This window comes from Mytilus galloprovincialis, chromosome 5 (genome assembly GCF_965363235.1).
Source record: "Mytilus galloprovincialis chromosome 5, xbMytGall1.hap1.1, whole genome shotgun sequence".
Classification (NCBI taxonomy): Eukaryota; Metazoa; Mollusca; class Bivalvia; order Mytilida; family Mytilidae; genus Mytilus; species Mytilus galloprovincialis.
Window position 1 is genome coordinate 48796286 of NC_134842.1, and position 24766 is coordinate 48821051.

The 24766-nt window shown below is 32.5% G+C and overlaps 2 protein-coding genes across 2 annotated transcripts in view; one reads left to right on the plus strand and one right to left on the minus strand.

Annotated features, from left to right (window-relative positions):
* LOC143075953 (uncharacterized) overlaps positions 1-10481 on the minus strand; it is a 29412-nt gene extending 18931 nt beyond the window's left edge. Inside the window, exons 1-3 of the mRNA XM_076251555.1 lie at positions 10424-10481; positions 5954-6679; positions 2376-2508 (exon numbers count right to left, since the gene is read on the minus strand). Coding sequence (XP_076107670.1) covers positions 2376-2508; positions 5954-6650 — 830 coding nt within the window. The 5' untranslated portion in view covers positions 6651-6679; positions 10424-10481. The remainder of the gene's footprint in view (positions 1-2375; positions 2509-5953; positions 6680-10423) is intronic.
* A 9315-nt stretch (positions 10482-19796) lies between these two features.
* Positions 19797-21836, plus strand: LOC143074054 (transforming growth factor beta activator LRRC33-like). The gene is given in 3 exon segments (XM_076249604.1): positions 19797-19970; positions 19972-20590; positions 21820-21836. Coding segments are annotated over 3 exon segments (810 nt in total).
* Positions 21837-24766: the final 2930 nt, after the last annotated feature.

Consider the following 24766-nt stretch of genomic DNA (forward strand, 5'->3'; position numbering starts at 1 on the left):
AAAGATTAATTATTAACTTCAGAGGGTCTGAATTTCACTGAAGAACCGTGAAATCCAAGACTAGATTACAGGCTTTTTAAAATGCTGTAAAACTTACCTGTCCTTTGTGAAAATACTACTGAATTGGCATAATTCCTGTGATGATGATTTGTTGATAATGTCATATGAAATGAATTGAGTTCCCTCCACCAAATAGCATTGATCATGACATAGAACTAACTAGTGGTATTTTGTCATACATGTAGCATTAACCATGACACTAGACTATTAAACTAATGGTATTTTGTAAAATTAGAGTCAAGTTTTATTGATGTTGAATATGTATTTGAATACGAAAAAAATGTCAATAATGAAACAGCACAAACAAGAATGTGTCCAAAGTACACGGATGACCCACTCAATCATTTTCCATGTTCCATGAATCGAGAAATAGGGTAAAAATCAAATTTGGCTTTAAAATTTGAAAGATTATACAATAGGGAACATGTGTACTAAGTTTCAAGTTGATTGAACTTCAATTTCTTCAAAAACTACCTTGACCAAAAACTTTAACCTGAAACTCCCACTTTCATTTTCTATGTTAAGTGGACCGTGAAATTGGGGTCAAAACTTTAAATTTGGCACTTAAATTAGAAAGATCACATTATAAGCGGACGGACAGACGAACGAACAAAGGAAGCCACAGACCAGAAAACATAATGCCCCTCTACTATTGTAGGTGTGGCATAATAGGTGTGGCAAAAAAATCCAAAAGATGTCCAGATTCAAATAACTTTTTATATATCATGTATATTGACATTTTGTTTTACTGACATTTTTTAATTAATATCTATTTGAATTCAAAAGTTTAATTGTTTTGCAATTTTTAAACAATGGCTTATAAAATATATGAATGTACTAATTTCATGATGTACAGTAATTTAATGAGGTGAAAAAACAACATGATTCTGTGAAAAGAAAGTCATTGGTAACAAAGCCCAAATTCCACATAAATAGGTCACCAAAAAAAAAATGATCATGCAAAAATAAGCTATATATCCCAGAGGAACCAGTAATGACGCACCTAACGTTGTATTCGTCTCTGCGTTTAATCAACCATTTAAAAGAAGTAGAAAAACGGAATGGAATAAAAGATTGATTACTTGTAAATATATTTCAATCATTAAACAGTAGATTTTTGAAACATTAAAAGCAATAAAAATCATGTTTGCTAACATTACAAACGGACTGTCAAAAAATGATGGGTACCAGTAATGACGCACTGTAAACAAACCAGTAAAAAACACTTGCTCGTACCTGATAATCGAAAAATTGCTTCAATCTGGATTCTTTAAAGTTAACACTGTTCAACAAATTCTATTTTATTTAGAAATTTTTAAATTTTCATACAATTTAATGATCATAGGAAAGTAGAACAAAATTTTTAGCTATTTTTTTTTCTTTCAATTTTATTATAAAATTGTACAAAATTTATGAAACTGATATATGTATTCCATATATTTGAAAATAAAAAGTAATTGCATTCATAAAACACCAATGACAATAATACATTATCAATGTTTACCTCATACATTGAATGAAAAAAAAATCGATAAACCATAGAAAATCATATAAGCGACGATCATTTGTTCTACTGTGATTCCCGCTTAAATGTAAAACCATATCACATGACAGTCATGTGATTTCAAAAACACAAAATGGGGAAGCATGCGGTTACATATTTTTATTGGCCAAAGAGGATGCAGTACTGATAATCATCCAGGGAAGGGTAGAATGTTTTTGACCTTAATAAAATGGCGGAAATTGCATTATCTTTAATATTTCAAGTAATAATAACATTTCTGGGCAGAGTTTTAGGCATCTTTGTTGTAGTCAGATGACCTTCACCAACATGTTATGGAACGGTAAATCTTGATGACGTCACGGCTTTTGTTTAGAAATATAAAACCGAAAACTAAATCGGTGCGTCATTTCTGGTCCGCGTCAAAACAGGTACCAAGACGATATACATTATACTGTAAGTTCAGAAATTATACAAAGGTTTTTATTAATGCAAATGATGTGTCTGAGTGAGTATTTCAATATAAATAAGATCTCACATCATGGGGTTATACATGTACATGTAACTGTATACAGCCTTTACCACAAACATTTGACAAATGCAATCATTTTAAATCTGGATTTTTGGTTGGTAAGTATCAAAATTGTTATAATGAAAGCAATCATTTCTGTATTTCAGTATATAGACACAACAAAAACTAGTTTAGACGAATTCTACAAAAATTTGTTTGACAAAATAAAGAAATTTTACAAAAACATTTAGGGGGAAAGAGAGGGTAAATTTGATGGCAAGAAAGTGAAAAGAAGAATATAACCTATAAGCACTATCATCCATAAATTTTCTTCTGTCGATCTTTCTGTTATCTGTAAATCTTTGACTAACTTCATCCACACTTCTGGCCCATGTATGAAGACTTCCTGTCCCAAATAAAGCTAGACCTCCGCCACCTGTATAACAAGATCACAATCGTGAGAAGAAAAATATAACTTACTAATATACTGTAAATTACTGCCATGTTTTTATTATTGTGAACCAGATGCTCCACAGGGCGCAGCTTTATACGACCGAGAGGTCGAACCCTGAACAGTTGGGGCAAGTATGGACATAACATTTAAGCTTGATACAGCTCTGAATTTGGACTTTGATTAAATAGTTGACACAACAGAGGTTTCTGACACAGAATGAATGTGGTCTAAGAACTTAAACTTAAAAACTTTAAATTGGACATTTACCTACATGTATTATGGTCCAATATCCAAAATCTAAATACATGGTTAGATTCAACATATCATAGAACCCCAAGAATTCAATTTTTGATGAAATCAAATAATGTTCAATTTTAGACCCTTTAGACCTCAATGTGGACCAATTTGATAACCGGGCCCAAATATCAAAAATCTAAATACATGGTTAAATTCAGCATATTGAAGAACCCCATATATTCATTTTTTGTTGAAATCAAACAAAGTTTAATTTTGGACCACGATTTGGACCAACTTGATGTTTTCTCGTTTGAATTGTTTTATATTGTCTTATCAGGGCCTTCTATAGCTGACTATGCGGTATGGGCTTTGCTCATTGTTGAAGGCCGTACGGTGACCTATAGTTGTTAATAATGTCTGTGTCATTTTGGTCTTTTGTGGATAGTTGTCTCATTGGCAATCATACCACATCTTCTTTTTTATATATTGAAAACTGGACCCATAATCAAAAATCTACGTACATGTTCAGATTCAGCATATCAAAGAACCCCAAGAATTCAATTTTTGTTAAAATCAAACAAGTTTAATTTTTGACCCTTTGGACCTTAATGTAGACCAATTTGAAAACAGGACCAAAACTTAATAATCTACATACACAGTCAGATTTGGCATATCAAAAAACCCAAATAATTCATTTTTTGATGATCATGAAATCAAACAAAGTTTAATTTTGGACCCTTTTGGCCCCTAATTCCTAAACTGTTGGGACCAAAATTCCCAAAATCAATCCCAACCTTCCTTTTGTGGTCATAAACCCTGTGTGAAAATTTCATAGATTTCTATTTTCTTATACTAAAGTTATTGTGCAAAAACCAAGAAAAATGCTTATTTGGGACCTTTTTTTTTGCCCCTTATTCCTTAACTGTTGGGACCAAAACTCCCAAAATCAATCCCAACCTTCCTTTTTAATATGGTCATAAACCTTATGTTAAAATTTCATAGATTTCTGTTTACCTATACTAAAGTTATTGTGCAAGAACCAAGAAAAATGCTTATTTGGGCCCTTTTTGGCCCCTAATTCCTAAACTGTTCGGACTAAATCTCCTAAAATCAATCCCAACCTTCCTTTTATGGTCATAAACCTTGTGTTTAAATTTCATAGATTTCTATTTACTTTTACTAAAGTTATAGTGCGAAAACCAAATGTCTTCGGACGACGACAACGTTACGACGACGACAACGATGCTAACGCCAACGTCATACCGATATACGACCAAAAAATTTTCAATTTTTATTGTCGTATAAAAATGGGACAGGGTAAACCTGTTACATGTGTATAATTGCAATAATTAAAACACATGAAACACCCATTTTGAAATTTTTGTTATGAATTCAATAGGATTTTTCACAATATTGCGAATATTAAAATTGCATTTGAGTCCAAAATGACCAAATTGCAATAATAAATGCACACACATTTTTTTTTCTAAATTTACAGTACAATGTACTTCATATTTTTCCCTTTGAATACATCAATCTTGGGTTTGTCTGCCATTGAAATTCAAGGAAATAAAACATTTCCTATATTTTATCATCCTCATGGCTTGCCACACCAGGCATTGAAGTCACACTATAGTTTCAAATTTTGCTATAAACATGATAAAGAGTAGTTAACATGGTTAATTTCACCTATGAACATGATGAATGTAAAAAAGTCCAGAATTTTGCCTTATACTTTCAGAACATTTTGTGTCAATAAATGTGATCCAATATCCAATTTTTGACCAAAAAAACATGTTTCTTCATCATGTACATGTACATGCATGAAACCATGGCTAAAGCCTAAAAGGATCTCTTATTTTAAAACATTTATTGGACTATTTGCACAATTTATTTTCCAGTTGCATGCCATCATGGTCATTGTTTATTCTAGTCAGACAGTTTCAGGGATCATTCACCAAACACACATACATGTACATGATATATGACCTAGTTTCTACAATTTGAAAATTTAAAGTTTATCTTTAAAATGCATTGCAATTTCTCCTAAAGATATAGATATAAATGCTTGACTTTACCTTAAAACTGAACTTCCATTTTCAAATGTTAAAATAAAGAAGTTTTCTAGCAAACACATACAATTTGTACATGAGCACATGTTTAACATGTTTAAAGTCTATATACATTTATGTTTGATTAAAACTTCCTGTTATTTTTGTGGGAAAAAATGGGGAAATCCATGTGTACATAAATTTAAGTTATTTATACATGTTAAATATACATGATACATGTACATGTATATACATATATATATGAATAGAACAAGAAAAAATCTAAGTCAAATGTTAATTCAAAGAATAAAAATATAATTACATAAATAAAACCTTGGCATTGTGAACCGGATAATTCTATTTTTTTTTTTTGGGGGGGGGGGGGGGGGGGGGGTATTTTTTTTTTTTTTTTTTTTTTTTTATTAACCCTTTCCTCCGTGGAATTTATTTTCTTACATACTTGATTTGCATAGGATTTTTTTAATAAAAAAAAAATCATCGGGTTTAAAGTATTAATGCATTGTGAAAATGAAGATTTCATCAATGAAATTCAAATCAGATATTCTTATGAATATCCTTTTCATATTGGATGCTAATTTTTTTAAGTCTGATGCAGACATTTCGTAGTCAAAGGGTTTCAACTGAGGTACTACACAGGCGTCAAAAGGCGTCATTATGGAGTAAAGGGGGTGGCGTCAAAAAGCTTCATTATGGAGTAAAGGGTTAATTTTATTTAGACCAAAGAGTGTAAATCTAAACAGAATATTGTTTGAAAAAAAGTTTCAAGTATTGAATTTACTAGTCTGTTACATGTACTAGTAACTTTAATAGACACAAAATTTGGACTTCGAGAAGCTTTTTCATACTCCTTAATCATGTTAATACTACATGTACCTGGTTGGTGGAAACAGAACGAAGCACCAATGAAGTCTTTGATTTAACAAAACAGAAGATTGAACCCAATGACCTCCATTTCTTGAGGTCAGCATGCTATCATGAGGCCTTAAAGGGGTTTATATAAGTAGATTTCCTTTTTTCTTTTTCTTCTTTCTTATCAAATGCAATTTGAACAGGTTATGAAAATTTCTATATATATGCACACAAAAATTTATACCAACACATATTTATTTTCATCTTACCTAAAGCAGTATGGCCTTTTGTAGATTTCAATATTTCTCCGTGAGTTTTTGGCACATAGTTTTCTGGAGGGAAATATCTTGTGAATGACATAAAACAAAACCATTTACAATAGTCTTTTGACGCTGAATCAAACTCAATTAGTTCCCGAGCAAAGTATGACCACAGTTCATCCCCTGTCATACTATGAGCTTCATCGCAAGTTAGTTTACTTTGGAATATTTTACAACCTGGTTCATTGTCTTGGCCATGCTCAAGCTGGAATGTAGTTCTTTGGAATCCGTGTTCTGACATTTTTTCAGCAGTAAATGACTGAATTAACATGGCTGCAAGAGTTATCTTTTCTTGGGCACCTTGCGGTGAACAATCTTCATCATCTGGCCCTTGAAAATAACCATCGTCATCAGAACAAATGATGTAAACGGGACGTACATAATGTCTGAATAATGGAGGATGGAAAAACAAGGTCAAAGTCAAAAGTTCGCTTCCCCATTCTATACATATTAAGTTCTTTCCACACACAAGCTTTACCAAAGCTTTGAATATCCCATCAACAATTGGCCATTCTATCTTATTTGTTTTCTTACAAGAAGAGTTCCACACGGTGACATCACCTTGACAACATAATTCTAAATCACCAATGAATAAAGGCAAGTGATAACTAATTGTGTCACCATCATTTAAATTCAGAATTTTCATAATCAGAAGGTGCTGTCATTGAATATCATCTGAAAAAAAAAATCTAAAAAAATAATATTAGACATGAAATGCCTTTCAATAAGGTACAGTATAAATTTGTCACTTTCTTTTTTTGAAATAGATCTATATCTTATCAGTCATCATGGTCATGTGTCAATGCATATAAAACTACATATTTTTCATAAGATTTATGAGGGGGGATAGGACCTTTATCGGAACTTCGAAATCTGGTGTTTTTAAGCTCATGCAGGAAATTCTTTTTTTGAGTTTCGGGATGTTGGGATTTAAATTTATTCAAATTCGGGAACTCAGGATTTCGTGTTTTAAAGCCCAGGTTTTCGGGACCAGGACCCCTCCTACCTACCCCCCCCCCCCCCCCCCAAATTTATGTTTGATTTTAATGAAAATTGTGTTGAAAGGTAAAGAATTGTCTGATATAAATCAGGGTTGGCAAAAACCCGGGTTTTATGAGTATTGCCCAGCCCAGTGGGAAATACTGGGAAAACCCGGGTTTTACTGGGTTTTAGTGGGAAATACTGGGCAATACTGGGTAATATAAAATATTTGTCTGAATTTTAAAGAGGATTCAGTGATAAACACAAATGCAATACATTCAATAAGATATTTATACCCTATTTTGTTTGTTTAGCATTTGTCTAGATTGGCAAACTGTAAATAGAAAGCAAATAAATCATTTTTTTTCAAATGAATATAGCTCCTATTAAGAATTAACAATTACATGTATTTAAGAAACATCACATTTAAATAATGTATATGTACTGTCACTAATTAATAAGTAATTATTCAGATTAGAACACAGATTTGTTTATGTAACAATAATCAGTCCTTTCAATTTTATAAGTGTTAATGCCATGACCCTGTAGGGTGTTTATTTAGCAATATGAATGTATTACAATCAAAATTAACAATTTACTTAAACACTGAAATAAAATGCATTTTTCAAAGTTTGGATTATTGAAACAATACTTGGTAATTAAAAGGTATAAAATTAATAGAGAAGAGAATGAAATTGAATTTTCTAGAAATGACTGTCAATGGTTATCTGTATAAAAAGTATATATTTAGCTGTTATACTATGAAACTATAACAAGTTTTTACTATTTTGTGTTAAAAAAGGCTTAAAAAATCATATTGGCCGGTAATGCCCACTATCACCCATTTCTGGGAGTATTGCCCAGCCCGGGAAAACCCGGGTTTTCCCGCCCGGGAATTCCCGGGTGGGTCATACTTTGCCAACCCTGATATAAATTTTACATGGTCATAAATTTTTACTGAGTTAACTTTGTATTTGGTCTCCAGCAGAGAGTTAATATCAAATAAAAGTTTTGCAGTTTTATTTTAATACCTGTCACAAGTCCCATCCAACATTGCAGTGCATTAATGTACAGTGGAGTCACTGGTGTCCCTGCGGCCGGTGATACTGCGCATTACCTGATTTCGTTATTTCAACACCGTAACACAAATAAAATTGTTCTTCTTATTATTTTAGCATTCCGACGGGATAAAAATGAATAAAATTGATAAGTTCCAGATTGAAATAATAACTGCAATCCCGTCATGCCCGTGATTTACAATATTTGGCCAATTTCCATTAAAAAAAATACAGCATCAGATAAAATTTTCAAATTGAAATAATTTTTGCTCTGCATCCTTGGCAGTGTGCTTGGTTTGAATTAACATGATTAAGCTACCTTTCGTAGCAGCAAATCTATCCTAAATAATCTATTTTTGGAAGGCATGTGCAAAATCTCCAGGCATAGAAGGAACTCTCAGAACAGGGGTTTTCCCAATTTCAGACACACATTACACAAAATCTTGAGGTTGAAACCCTACAAACTACATGTGTAATAATTTTATGAAATAAAATAAGTATCTTATGAATGTATTCACACAATATTATCCAATTATTTGTTTTATCAGTTGAATGAAGTGCTGTCATAAGTCTTAGGTGTGCGGATACACCGGACTGCACCGTAACAATAATGAGCACGAATTTCATCACAAAATTGCTTGTCTCCACCGGGATTACAAGGCAGCGCGTATACGGACTGAGCTAAAGAAGTACTTCTTTAGCTCAACGGCTTACGGCTGACTAAGTATCTACTAAGTTTTTCTAAGGGAAGCAATCCTGTCACACTTCCCCCACCTCAAGAGTCATTATACTCTATAACAGGGTTGGCAAAGTATTACCCGCCCGGGAATTCCCATGTGGGAAAACCCGGGTTTTCCCGGGCTGGGCAATACTCCCAGGAATGGAGAATACTGGGCAATACTGGGCAATATGATTTTTTAAGCTTATTTTAACACAAAATAGTAAAGTCTTGGTGTAGTTTCATAGTATTACAGCTAAATATATACTTTTTATACATATTTAACCATTGACAGTCATTTCTAAATTAATGAAAAATTCAACTGCATTCCCTTCTATGTAGACAGAATACAAGATTTGCACATTTAAGGAAACCTTGTTAATTACCAAGCATTGTTTCAATTTAAATCCATACTTTTGCAATGTTTAAGTCAATTGTTAATTTCAAATGTTATACATTCATATTGCTAAATAAACACCCTAAGGGTCATGCCATTAACACATATAGAATGATAGGGCTGATTATTGTTACATAAACAAATCTGCATTTTAATCTGAATAATTACTTACTAATTAGTGACAGTACACAGACATTATTTAAATGTAATTGTTATTTCTTAATAGGAGTTATATTTATTAAAAAAAATAGTTTTTGCTTTATATTTACAGTTTTACCAATCCTGACAAACAAAAAAGGTTATATATATATATCTTAAATGTATAGCATTTGTGTTTGATCACTGAATAAGGCCTATAAAATTCAGACCAGCATTTTATATTACCCAGTATTGCCCAGTATTACCCACTAAAACCCAGTAAAACCCGGGTTTTCCCAGTATTTCCCACTGGGCTGGGCAATACTCATAAAACCCGGGTTTTTGCCAACCCTGCTCTATAATGATGATATTTTCATCTTTTTTATATTTATATTTTAACCTGGCTAGGTAATTCTTCTCACCGTGCGTTATTATTGTTGGGCGCCAATGTAACCGGAGAGCACAAATTTCATCACAAAATTGCTTGTCTCCACCGGGACTCAAACCCGGTACCTCTGTGTTACAAGGCAGCGCATATACCCACTGAGCTAAAGAAGTACTTCCTTAGCTCAACCGCTTATGGCTGACTAAGTATCTACTAAGTTTTTCTAAGGGAAGCAATCCCGTCACACTAACATAAATATTATTGGTTCATTACCCAACCCTGTACTCTGGCAATTGGTCTCCAATGTAACAATAATTTTAATATTAGTGTTACACTTCCATGTAACCATAGCAAGGGCCTTAATTAAAATTGATTTTGACAGCTTCAACAGTAAGAACAAAATCAAAATTTTTAAAATGTTTAACATATTCTGAAACACAAAATTCAATTTTAATATATAACATGCTTGTGTTTTTATATATATACTGCAGTATAGGCTTTAAAATTTACCAGTTGCACAAGTTTTTATATACTCATAATAATTTTCCGGGTGTAAACACAGCGATTTTTGTCTATTTGACATGATTTATGGGTCAGATCATCATCATGCAGATTCATTGTAATTCTGCTGTTCTTTTGGAGTACATGCAACGTGAATTATTCGATTCGATGGCTTCCTAATTATGATGTTATTATGCATACTGAAAGAATGGTGTTGTGCCTATTTAGATTAATATCATACCATCAAAATTCTTGTAACAATTTTCAACCTTATTTTGTATTTCAAAGTTGTCTCCCCTGGAACGTCTGTAGTTTGATGATCTCCCCTTTCATGGGCATATTGTACTTTATGGAGTGGAGTATTGGAGTGGAGTGGTGGAATGAACTTTGGAGTACAATTTTCGGAGTGAATTTTTTAAGTGAAATTTTATGTGAATAATGCACTGTAGCAAACTATACTGTAATGAAAATAATAATAAAAAAATCTACATGCAGTTGAATTTTAAAATATGACAGAAACATCAGAGATTCTACATGAAAAATTAAATTTAATCAAGGAAAGTCTTACTATACAAATCCTTGATTTGATGCAACATTTCCATATACATCATCAGCCATTTTGAAAAATCACGAAATATTCCGTGACTTTTTTAAATCGATTTTTGACAGAAATTGCATAGAAATTAAACTGTTTTAAATAGTATTTTTCGCCAGAAACATGTTTGAATATTAATCGATTTGCAAAGTTTTATTTTTATTAACGGAATTTCTATATTTGTTGTACAAGAAGACATGGTATCGGTACATTTAGCATTGCGCAAACGGAATAATAACGAGAAAAAGTGCATGTTTTACGATTCTCAATTGACAGACTTTAATCAAAAATTAAACTGTCAGGACCAACATTGTTAGATAGAAATATGTTTGAATATCAAGGATTGATTTGCAAAAGTTAAAAACGGGCCAGGTTAAGGAGAAAATTGAACTTTATTAAAACACCTATGCATTTTATATGGGGCAATATAATACAAAATGGCGGCTAGCATACGTCACAAAAGTCGCGTGATGTCTGACTTAGTTGGATATGCTTTTATAAATAATTTATATTCCCCTGTCATGATCTACTGATGCATAGCTAAGAGTTTGACATACTTTATGAATAACGTTTGAAGACAGCCTTGGGATTTTCAAGTTCCAAATGGAGAATACATCCATGAAGACTGAGCCTCAGACAAGAACCACCAACAACCACTAAACTACAGGCTCTTGAGCTCTTGACTTGGGAAAGACACAATAAGAATTTGGCGGGATTAAACATGTTTGTGAGCGCTCAACCCTCCCCTAACCTTGGACAGTGCATGTGGCGTACTGACGTGACAACACAACACGATAAGAACACACTATATATATCAAACTACAAAATACAATTGATTTTGCACTGTTTCTCTCAGCGGCACACTTGAGCCTCTGTTGCCTAGCTATCATTTCAGTAATAGAACACAATTTAATAAGAGAAGAACTGCAATTACAATGTTATGTCTGTGAGAAATTATACCAATAGTTATCAAAGGTGCCAGGATTACAAGTTATTTAATACGCCAGACGCCCGTTTCGTCTACATAAGACTCATCAGTGACGCCCAGACAAAAATAGCTATAAAGCCAAACAAGTATAAAGTTGAAGAGCATTGAGGACCCAAAGTTCCAAAAAGTTGTGCCAAAAACGACTGAAGTTGTCTATTTCTGGGATTAGAAAATCCTTAATTTTTCGAAAAAATTAAAGTTTTTTCAACAGGAAATTTATTAAAATGACCATATACGTGTAATTGATATTCATGTCAACACCAAAGTGGTGACTACTGGGCTGGTGAAACCCTCGGGGACGAAACGGCCACCAGCACTGGCATCGACCCAGTGGCGTAAATAGTTATTAAAGGTACCAGGATTATAAGTAAATACGCCAAGACAGTTTTCTATTTTAAAGAGGATGCAGCAAAAGGTCAATTTCGGTTACAAAAATGAGGTACGGTGCAGTGCATGGTTCCTTGCATTTTAAAACCCAACTGTATATGGACGTGTAACATTCGACACAAACACATATATGTGGACCTATCATGGCTTATTCTATGCCAAAAAGTGCCTGCCAAGAATCCATTTCTTTTTTTGTAGATCAGTCCTCTGGTGATAAACTTTTTTGAAGTGGGCTCGGTCAGATTTTTTTTTTTTTTTTTTTTATCAAATCCTACATTTTAACTTTTGATGTAGCACACTAAAGAAAACTATGGTAAGATGTTTACACTTATTTGGTTTATCTTAGATTCGAAGTTTTATTCAATTCTGTATGCACTCTGTCAATACAACCTCTCCTATCCTAATATTAAGATATGCATAATAGTTTGACACCCTTTTCAGAGGGCCCCCTTTTTAGTTGAGATACAAGTTGGATCGATTCAGATTGAGGGAGATATCAATATAATATAATAATTTATGAAAATGGGTACTCATGTGACGAACAGGGCTTTAACTACCCTCACACATAGTCAGTAACTGCGGCAATGAAAGTTAATACATTTACGAAAAGAGGTTATAATTTTAGACACCCCAATGATGACAATGGCTGATTTTTCTAATGGAATAACTTGCGCCAATAAATTGAATCGACTTAAGATTAAACTTAGTGGTCCAAATAAATTTTTCAGTAATATTTTTTTTTCATACATGTAAAGAGAATAATGTGTTGCTACCTCCTTCAGTTTGGACTCAACTTCAAGAATAAGAACAAATAACGAACCTGACTTAGAAGCCTACCACTCTCATTATAACGAACAATCTGATGCTTCATATACGGCAATGTTTGTGTCTTAGATTATTTATACTCTCACAAGGGCCCAAGACATGACATACACTAAAATCCGAAATGACGGCTCAGAAACTACGAAAAGTCAGTCACAATTCCAAAAAGTAAACTTTGCTCTTGAAAAGTAAGAGAGAAGAGAGCAGCAAGGGATATGTTTCTATTTTAAGTTACAAATACCAGCCTTTGGATGAATGTTAAACAGAGACATATTATAGGTTTAACTGAACATGTAGGTTTGATAGTTATTAGGCGTTGACTTAAAACAAATGGTCTCTTCCTTAAATTTTATTTCCAATTATAAACAAGTGGACCTTTAAGTGTTTTAACCGGTTGACAATCTCTTCCGCTTTTGTTTATTTGATATTTACTATTATTGGATTTTTATGAATTTTACAAAGCTCGTGTATAATTTATATTTGAAATAAGGTGTTATATAATACCAAAGACATAAGTAAGAATTCATATAATGTATGCTTTATTAATCAACCTATCAATTCTTTATGATAATTTTGAAAGAAATACATGTTGAAAAAGGATTGTCAAATCTTATCTTTTTGCGACAACTGATCATTGAAGGAAAATCGCATAAAATGAATAAAAAATTGTAAGGGTTCCGCGGAACCCAGTGTCTCGCCTACTTTTTCTGTTAATCGCAGGCTCAACAAAATTGATGAAAAAAATTCATAAAAAAATTCCTCTCGATACTATCTTTTGATTGTAAGCTTCTGTTCAAGTTTGGTAAAAATCCAAGATAGTTTATGAATCTAATAGATGTTTTTAAAAATTTAACTGCAGACGGTATGTAGTGTTAACTGGAAGAAAATCTAAGTCTATTTATAAGTAAAATATGAAAAACAGCAATCCTTCTACATATTAGTGTTTTATCATATACAAGCTTCTGTCCAAGTTTCGTACAAATCAAGGATAGTTTAAGAAAATTATCAAAATTTGAAAAAAATTAACCATAGAGTGAATGTAATGTTTAATTGCAGAAATGTTAAGTTCATTTATAAGTAAAATACGGAAAAAAGGATTTTCTTTACTAAATATACATTTGGATACTATCTTATGATCATAAACAAGCTTCTGTCTAAGTTTGGTACAAACCCAGGATAGTTTAAGAAAGTTATCAAAATTTTAAAAACGTTAACGACAGAGCGAATGTAATGTTTCCTTGCAAAAAAGCTAAGTCCATTTCTAAATAACATACGGAAAAACTGGATTTTTTTTTTAATAAATATACTTCTGGATACTATCTTATGATCTGAAACAACGCTTCTGTTGAAGTTTGGTACAGATCCAGGATAGTTTAAGAAATTTATTAAAATTTCAGAAACATTAACCACAGAGTGAATATTTGTGAACGCCGCCGCCGCCTCCGTCGCCTACGCCGACGACGGAAAGTAGGATTGCTTTGTCTCGCTTTTTCGAGAAAAGTCGAAGGCTCGACAAAAAAAGAAAAGAAAAGAAACCATTTATTAGCACTTTTATATATAGAAAGTAAATGTTCATGTGTAAAATAATTAATAGCAATCGTGTTATATCATTCATTTGCAATGTCACTACTGCACAGGCTTTATCATCTCCTTTTGATATAATCCCTCGAGCATGTCTTTCGGAATGGTATTGGTGTCTAGTGTTGATACAGGTATAATATATTGAAAGATCCATGGAAAATTCTTTCGACACTGGATGCATTGTTTTTCACTAACAGTTGTATTATTTTAATCACCATGAATATAACATACTTATAAATGTTTAATGTACAAATTCGTCATGTCGAGGTAATGGTATATATAAAATATAAGTGCGGTTTAATTCTGAGAGTAGGTTTGAATTCTTATGAAAGTTTCGCAATAAGAAGGTCACTTTGTTAACTAGAAAAATATTTTTCATCGTTAAAACACTGTCAGTTGACACCAATGAGTCAGCAAGAACTAACATTACATCCATAACTCATGAGCCAATAAGAAACTGCCAGAAAAAAAAAATAAACAAAGAAGGCGAAAAAGCAAACAAGTCTACAAAACGATTAATAGAAACTTAAGAACAGAACAACTCAAACCCCGAAAAACCGGCGGTGATATCCAGTACTACAGCAATGTAAACTGATCCTGCTACACTAGTTACATCTGTATGTTTGGTGATATCCAGTACTACAGCAGTGTAAACTGATCCTGCTACACTAGTTACATCTGTATGTTCGGTGATATCCAGTACTACAGACGTGTAAACTGATCCTGCTACACTAGTTACATCTGTATGTTCGGTGATATCCAGTACTACAGAAGTGTAAACTGATCCTGCTACACTAGTTACATCTGTATGTTCGGTGATATCCAGTACTACAGCAGTGTAAACTGATCCTGCTACACTAGTAACATCTGTATGTTCGGTGATATCCAGTACTACAGAAGTGTAAACTGATCCTGCTACACTAGTTACATCTGTATGTTCGGTTTTATCCAGTACTTCAGCAGTGTAAACTGATCCTGCTACACTAGTTACATCTGTATGTTGCTCAGGGAATAAACACATAAGTCACATTCTAGAAGAGAGGAAGGGATAATGGAGCGCATCCGTGGTCACCTGTGACACAAATATTTCATTACGGCCGACCAAAATGCGTATGTAAATAGTTATAAAAGGTACCAGGCTTATAACTTGATACACCAGGCGCGCGTTTCATCTACATAAGATCCCTCAGTGACGCTCATATCAAAATAGTTATAAAGCCAAACAAGTACAAATTTCCAAAAAGTTGTGCCAAATACGGTTAAGGCCTGTGATCAGAAAATCCTTAGTATTTCGAAAAACTCGTACTTTTGTAAACAGGAAAGTTTTAAGAATGATTACTTTCGAATGTAAAACTTTCGAAGGGATGACTTTATCTTTAGTGTTTAGAAGCCTTTGAGTAATAACTCCCATGTCAGAAGCAAACATCTATCAAATAAATCATTATAAGACATACAAGGCTGCACTGGAATATCAGATCAACTAGAAGATATATTATTCCATATTCAGACGCCTCTGGAATGTTGCTAGAGTGAAATGGAATGTTCACAATTGGTAGGATGAACTCATCTCTTTGCAATAAAATCTTATTTTCAAACGATCATCATGCTCAATTTCTAGATGAAAGTAAAGATATGACATATTTCAATTCGATAGAATATCTGCGTTAGATATACTTTTGAATACTAGAGGTCAACATTTTAATAGCGGAACGTGAAGTTAAAGGATAACCAAGATATGAGGCGGCCATAAATGTATATGTGCTACCCTTTATTTCAGGTCCGATTTGGATAGTCGTGTTCTACATAGTCTCCATACTTAGCATCTTAAGTGGCCTTCATCATAGTTGTTAATTATCTTCCCACGTCTATGACGTGTAAGTTCTATAATAAGTAAGCTTAATTGTGTTTTTTTCTTCCTTAAAATAGTAATTTCAATTATTAAAAGTAAAACCTGAAGTGTCTAAGCCCATTGGCAATCTCTTCCGCTTCTGTATGCTTCCCCTTTAGTATATATAGTTGTTGGACTTATTTTCAAAAAGCCTGTATTATCATCTTCCTTTGAAAGGTGTTATATAGAAACATGAAATCTGTGAGTATGAATATATTGTATGATTTATGCTTTTCTAATTCAACTTGTATATACTTGTTAGTACTTTTAAATGCAATCCATTTAATCCGATTACTATGTGTATACTTAATTGTAAGGTGAATATATTGTAAAAATTATGCCTTTCAAATTTAACTTTAACACACTTGTTAGTGCTATGTTTATACTAAATTGTAAGGAGAATATTAAACAATATTGTAAGGGTATGTATAAACAACTTCTATCTGCAGGATAAGAAAAATAATCATAAAACTGGTAAAAATGCGAACTTCATCTGAAATTCTATGCGACTGTTATACAAGTGAGAGGTTTGGGCTAGCTATAAAAACAAAGTTAAAAACCCCATTTTCTACATTAGGAAATTTCTTTACCATGTCAGGAATATGACATTTGTTTTCCATTCGTTAGATGCGTTTCAGTTTTTAATTCTGCTATTTTATGAACGACTTTCCGTTAAGTTTTTCCCTTGGAATTCAAATTTTTGTTATTTTACTTTTTTCATAATAGACACAGGCCACATAACGAAGGTCTCATACAGACGACTTAAGAAACTTATTTTCTTATATAATAAGGCCGTTGGTTTTCTTGTTTGCAATGTTTAACACTAGTTATTTTGGGACCCTTTATAACTTAATTGCTGTTTGGTGTGAGCTAGCCTCCGTGTCGAAGGCCGTACGTTTACCTATAATTTTTAACTTTTTATACATTGTGACATGGATGAAGAGTTGTCTCATTGACACTCATTTCACATCTTCTAATTTGAATAGACCTGTTGATAGTTTTTAATTTTAAATTATTACTCCCACCAAAGACATCATATTCAAAATAGCTTTTTAATTTGAAAAATAACCATTTATTAATTATTCAATATTCGTCTCTCTCAGGCAAAACTGACCTTAGATAAGTTTGGCTATATTTTAGGCTAATCTTTTAATTACCAAACGTGACTTATTCCCGATTGTGACTGTTTTGCCGAGTGTGAACTCGTATTACTATAAGACGTGGTACGGTACTTATCCATCCCAAATTCATGTATTTAGTTTAAATGTTTAATGTTATATTTGTAATTCTCATCGGATTTTGTCAAATGTGTTGACGTCTTTTCTATTATATTTATGTGTTATGGTAAAGAAAATTAATCACCGCCTTCATTTATCAGATTTGATTTCGTTCAAAGTAATCAGTACGATATTTTACGTTTGAAGTTAGATTCATAACAAACCTGACATAGTTTTATAATATAGTTAATTGCTACCTCAGTTTATATTAATAAGAATTAAAATGTGCTTTGTTATTAAATGCAATATCAGTATTTAGTTCAAATATATAATCTTAAATTAATCCTAATTCTATCTTATTCATTCTTATGTGACGTCATTTTTCATTTTTTGATGCTCTGTTTTACTAATTCAAATGACGTCATTTTTTCGTCATTTTTCAGTTTCAAATAGGACGTCACTTGGCGTAGAGGTTTAAACGTATTCGGATGTGTCTACTTTTGTGTTTCAAATGTCTGGTTATGTAAATGTATTTCAGTTGTTTCCTGTAATTAGTTAATACTTCAGCTTTATCATGTACATCTTTTGTATATTCATTTTATTAAATTTACTGTTTGCAAAAGTATAAATTACTCTAAATTATAGGGATTTTCTGGTAACTTAACAGAAAACCCTTGCCGTTTTTGGCACAACCTTTTTGATCTTTTGGTCCTCGATGCTGTTCAACTTTGTACTCGTTTCGGCTTTCAAACTTTTGTATCTGTGCGTCACACATAGGTCTTGTGTGGACAAAATACACTTCTGGCGTATAAAAATTTTGAACTTGTTGCCTTTTGTTGGCTGTTGTTCGTGTGATTCTTTGTCAATTGTGTTCTCCAATTTATTTATATTGTAGTCCTGTGTTGTCATTTTGATGTTATATTTCATATGGCCATAAAAGTGCGAGGTTTGGCATGCCACAAAACCAGGTTCAACCCACCATTTTTTCCTTTAAAAATGCCCTGTACCAAGTCAGGAATATGGTCATTGTTATATTATAGTTCGTTTCTGTGTGTATTACATTATAACGTTGTGTCGTTTGTTTTCTCTTATTTTTGAGTGTAAATTCACATTGCGATAAGACGTGTCACGGTACTTGTCTATCCCAAATTCATGTATTTGGTTTTGATGTTATATATATATGTTATATTTGTTATTCTCGTGGGATTTTGTCTATGTGTGTTACATTTTAGTGTTATGTCGTTGTTCTCCTCTTATATTTAATGCGTTTCCCTCGGTTTTAGTTTGTTATCCCGATTTTGTTTTTTGTCCATGGATTTATGAGTTTTGAACAGCGGTATACTACTGTTGCCTTTATTTAGGGTCCTAATTTGTCATAAACCTGCTTACGCATTTCAGAATTTATAAATCTTTGTTTTAATCAAGTTCACCAAATACGATTTCTTGAATTTTCGTCAAGATTTACATAAGTATAACACGGCAAAATGCAGTTATTTAGAAATTATACCAAAACATCTTAATATATTACTTTATTAACGAACAGAGGGAATCCAAATATTTGCCCTTTTCATGTTATGTACTTGAAATTTTATTTTTGTGAGTAATCCCGTGGTCAACTGGGATATTTATATATATTTCATATCAACCTTTAAAAAAGACTTTCTCTATTTGCAATAGGGCTTTTTTGTAATCAAGGTCCCAGACCGTCGAAAAATATATTAGTCCAAAATTATATTTACACTTTTTCAGGTCTTCAATTCATCATCGATATGGAGTTATCTTGTATTCCTGACTCAGTTGATGCTTCAAAGTTTCTCTTCTGGCAACATAACAATTCCTAAACATTTCCAGTGGTTGGAAACGAGCGTTGCAAGTGGATCAAATCTATATTGTCCGAATTGTTGCCAACATGAATGTGCTAATTATGATTTCATACCAGAAAGTTCAAAAGTTGCTTTGTGTTGTGCAGAGTTAGCAAAACCGTTTTGGAATTTTCCAAAATATTCTCATCTACAAACAAATTTACATATAGATTACAATGATGACTTTAGCGAATTGCACATTAAACAACCTAAACGTATTAATAGTGTCACATTTTATGTCCTACGTTATCATGGTTATAACGGAAAACGTCTAATGTCATTTTTACCGTATAACATATGTGAATTTCAAGATTTGGTAACAGTCAACCTTAGCGATAACAAAATACAGAACCTACCAAATATCAGTTGCCTATTGAATTTGGACACATTAGATTTATCAAAAAATAATATAACTAATATCAGTTCGTCCAATTTTAGTCAACTTTCATTTTTTACGATACCTAGACCTTTCAGATAATGTTATATCTTATCTTAAACCAGGCGCATTCAATTATCGACCAGGGAGTTTAATGCATATCAAACTGAAACGAAACAGGTTATATAGTATCGATATAACGAATTTCTACCTTGGTTATTGGTTCTATGAATTGGATTACTCGCACAACAAAATATCCGAAATAACAAACAAACTAAACTGGAAAATATTCAGAAAAGATAAAATAGTAGGCGGAGGATTAGTTAAATTGAACGCAAATCATTTAACCCATTTTCCAACGCCCGAAGAAGTCGGCTTAACAGATGTGACTCAGGCATTTAAATTAGCTTTTACGTATGCATATCAAATCGGCGATAACCCTTGGCATTGTGACTGTGGATGCATCAAATATATCAAGAGCGTAGACCTGGCTTCACGCAAGTTTAAAGGTTTCAAAAATAACAACTTATCTTGTTACAGTCCACCTCAGTTAAAAGGTTACACACCAGATGCATCGAAAGGCAATTCGTCATTTTACGATCTTTTTATTTGCAATATTACAATGAAAAACAAATGCCCACCTCGATGTTATTGTTTTCAACAGCCCTCACAAAAGCGAGTCGTAGTAAACTGTGATCTCAGTCAACAATGGAAATTACCGACTCATGTTCCTGATTTTGACAACTTAGATATAAACTTAAGTCGAAATAAAATAAAAACTGTAGAATATTTGGGTTACTTGCGAAAAACAAAACGCATTGACTTATCTTATAATAGGATAGTTTATATTGATCCTTTAATCTTTGAAATTAAAACTCTGACTAATATCAATCTTTCCCAAAATAGAATAAATGTTTTGGATAAGTCTGTTCTTCTGAGAAGTCCTTGTAATATTGTATTTGGGGAAGTAAAAATAGTATGCACATGTGAAATGCTTTGGATAAAAATTTGGTTAGAACGTGGCAATAGTCAAAACTGCAACACAAATCATGTCAAATGTGAACTAAAATCTAAACATATAAATGCAATGTTGTTATCAAGAGAAGATTTTTGTCCAGTGGAAAGAAATGACACTGTTATTTTTATAACCTTACTCACGGCGATTTTTTTTTTGTGTTTTATCTGTTTTGTAACCTTTATGAGTTTAAAATATGAAATCAAATTAATTGTGAGAAAGATACAAACTCGATGCAATACAACAATAATGAATTCGAAAATAGATTTTGATGTTTATATATCGATGAATATAGAAAACCAAGATGGAACAGCATGGGCCATACGAACCTTGAATGTGTACCTTGAGCAGCATGGACTGAAAACGTGTATTCCGTATCGGGACTTTGAGCCCGGTGGTTTCCATGTTGAACAAATATACACAAATATTATACGTAGTCGTTTCTACATCGTTGTCCTGACAGAGGATTATCAGGAATCTCAACACCAAAATATAGAGTGGAACCATATATGGAGCTCCTTCAAATGTGAGGATGGAAAGAACATTGTTGTGATTAACTTTGATGCTTTAGATAGTGCTAACATTTACGATAGGAGACTAAAAGCATTTTGTAGACTAGGTTATGCGTTTGAATTTTGTAATTTTGATCACCATTTACTCTGCAATATCCGAAACTCATTGAAACTATCTCCTCGAAACAATAAAAAGATAACGTCTTATTCAGGCAATAGATCAGATCAGAATATAAACTCAGAAAATTAAAAAGCTATATACAACAATCGGATGTCTAGGATCTTATCGTAAGTCATTTATAGGACTTATTCTTAAGGGTATGCTTTTAATAGTTAACATACACATATTTACTCAAGGGTTTGTTTTAAACAGATTATACACTTTTTACTTTAGTATTAAAGTTATATTAGTTACATAGTATGCTAGTGACCTAATACGATATATATGATCCCCATATTGAAATAACCGACCCAAAATAAATCGTATTAGGTCACTAGAACACTGTGTAACGAATTTATCTTACCGGGTATCTTTACATGTGGGGTTTTGACAAGTGGCATATCAAAGTGATCAAGTAGTCAATATTAATAACCTACTTCAATTAGTCTATACAAAACCAATTGCCAACAATAACAATTTGTTAGCTTTAGTGTGTTTCTTGAATTTGTTTTCAGTATCAATTTTTTCGTCTGTCGAAACCATTCAGATTTTCTCTAAACACCGCGTTGTTTTTACAAAGGGAAGTAACATCATTACCCACCGTGTAGTATTGAAATAAACCGTGCTTACTGACCACTTATTAAATATTCACTGTCATCAGGCGTTTTTTTTTAACCAATAATATTCCTAGAAATGTATAGGAGGTAAGATACTGTTTAATATCCTTGCGTGACTACTTGAGTACTTTGTTTTGTTGCCTTTAATATAAAGTATATATTTTTATGAAGTGTGTGTGTTTTTTCCAAACATAATGAATATATGAGACTAATAAAGTGATATGGTAAATTGTGTTATTTGCCTTACAGTTAATAGACATCGGATTGTGCTAGTGTCTGACGAGAAATAGTCCGTTTTATTTCTTTTAAATGACGAAATTGTCAACTTTAGTGTTTTTAATAAAAAATATTAATCTTCAACTATATACACCTATTAGTCAATACCTAAATCAATACTTAAATACAACACATACAACTAAATTTACTTAATTTCAGAAGATAAAATGTTAAGCAATAAAAACATCAATTTATAAATTATCAACCGTCCTATGCGCTTTTCTTCATTTACCTTCATCAGGAACGCTCAAAGCCTAATATTTGAAGGCTAGGATGTACGAGAACCGAAAAAGTTGAAGAGCTTTATTACCTAAAAAGGACATAAAAATAGCCAATTCCATCAAAGGTCTACTTTGCATGATGGAGTTGAAATCTTAGTTTCTGGTAATTCTTTTTATAGAAAAAATTGTAATAAATAATGTCAGTACCGAAGTAATGACTACTAAATTAATGAAACCCCCGGGGACTTATATCGTCGTCATAGTTACATGTATCATTGCGGATTTTTATTAGCAATGATGGTATGGATTTGACATTATAGATATGTATGGATGCCCATTACTTGTTTACGTTAGTTGTATGGTTTAAGGAGGTTTGCTACTTAGTTTTTAGACATTTTGTCAGATTTTCGGAATCCTCTGGTTTTATCCATGTTTTGCCCATTAACCCCCTTTTTTTCTTTATATTTTCATTCCATATATTTAAATAAGCCATTTTTCAAAATCTTATAAAATCCTCGTTATTTTTTCCTTATTGTTTTAAATTGATAGTGACCAATGTTAAATGAATGAAAATCTACAGAAAATTGTTTCCCGCCAATTTTTCAACGACTTATATCTCCAAAACAAGCACAAAGACCCTCCATTTTTTCTGATTTTATAGTTTCTTTAATTGTATACTATCAATTTATAACAGTCTTTTAAAAATCTTGTTATTCTAAAACAGAGTAGCGAACATCCTTAAGATAGCATTGTGAATCATACATATAATGTGTATTGTTTTTAAATTAAGTAAGGGTTTTGAGATCTGCATATATAAACATGACTGAGAAAATTTGACTACCAGTCTTGTTTAAAGCTAAGTCGGCGTTGTTTGAATATCTTAGAACATTTGAGGACAACATCTATATATCGGAACTTGAAGTTGCAGGATGATTTTTAGGTGTAAGCCGAAGAGGAAGATATAAATGTATATGTAAAGGGGGGATATGTGGTACCCTTTCTTTTCAAGTCGCATTTGGAAAGACGCATTCAACATAGTCCCAAAAATTATAACTATTTAATTGAAAGAAGACACATTTATAGTAGAATAGTTCCTAACATAGAGATATATAATGCGATGTGGAACTATTTTGCTAAATAAGGAAATCTAACAAGCGCCAAATGAATGAAAGCCTTTTAATTGGCTTTCATCATAGTTGTTAACTTTCGTCACACGTCTATGAAGTGTACGATTTAAAATACTTAAGCTTAATTGTTAGAATCCTTAGAATAGTGATTTCGTTTCTAATTAGTTAAAGTTGAAGTGTTTCAGCTCATTGTCAATCTCTTCCGCCTCTGTGTGCTTCCCTTTTGGTATATATAGTTATTGGAGTTGTATTTATTTTCCAAAAAGCCTGCATTAGGGACTTATCATTATTTACCTGGGAGGGGGGGGGGGGGCTGGTCATTTTGAAATCAAACATAGAAAATTTCTTGATCCCCCCATAATATTTTACTGTTTTTATTTGATCCCCCATAATATTTTACTGTTTTTATTTGATCCCCCTGTAAAAACATTAAAACAAATGTAAACCCCCTCCCCCTATTAAACATGCCAAAATTTTAATATGCAAAACACTCATTATGTAATTTCACGAAAATATTGAAAATGAAATATTCTCAATGGATTGAGTACAAACACATATTTGTGGGTAAACTGCTATGAAATAGGACTCTTCCATAAATATTAGTAGGTAGAGCAAGCCAGTGCTTTGAGTAGCTTTTTCTGACCTTTTTTCTAATTTCCTTCAACTTTGTATTTGTTTGGCTTTATAATTATTTTGATATGAGCGTCACTGATGAGTCTTATGTAGACGAAACGCACGTCTGGCGTACTAAATTAAAAGTCACGGGCGGGCGGACAGGTATAAATGGACCCAAAGGGATCTTGTAATGAAAACAAAAAGATACATTAGTGGTGTTCATCATCTCAGAATCATCTTTTTGTATTACTATTCAACGGTTGTATTCAGATTAGATGAATATTTAATCATTTATTGGGGAATTTATTGCTCGAAACTATCTTCT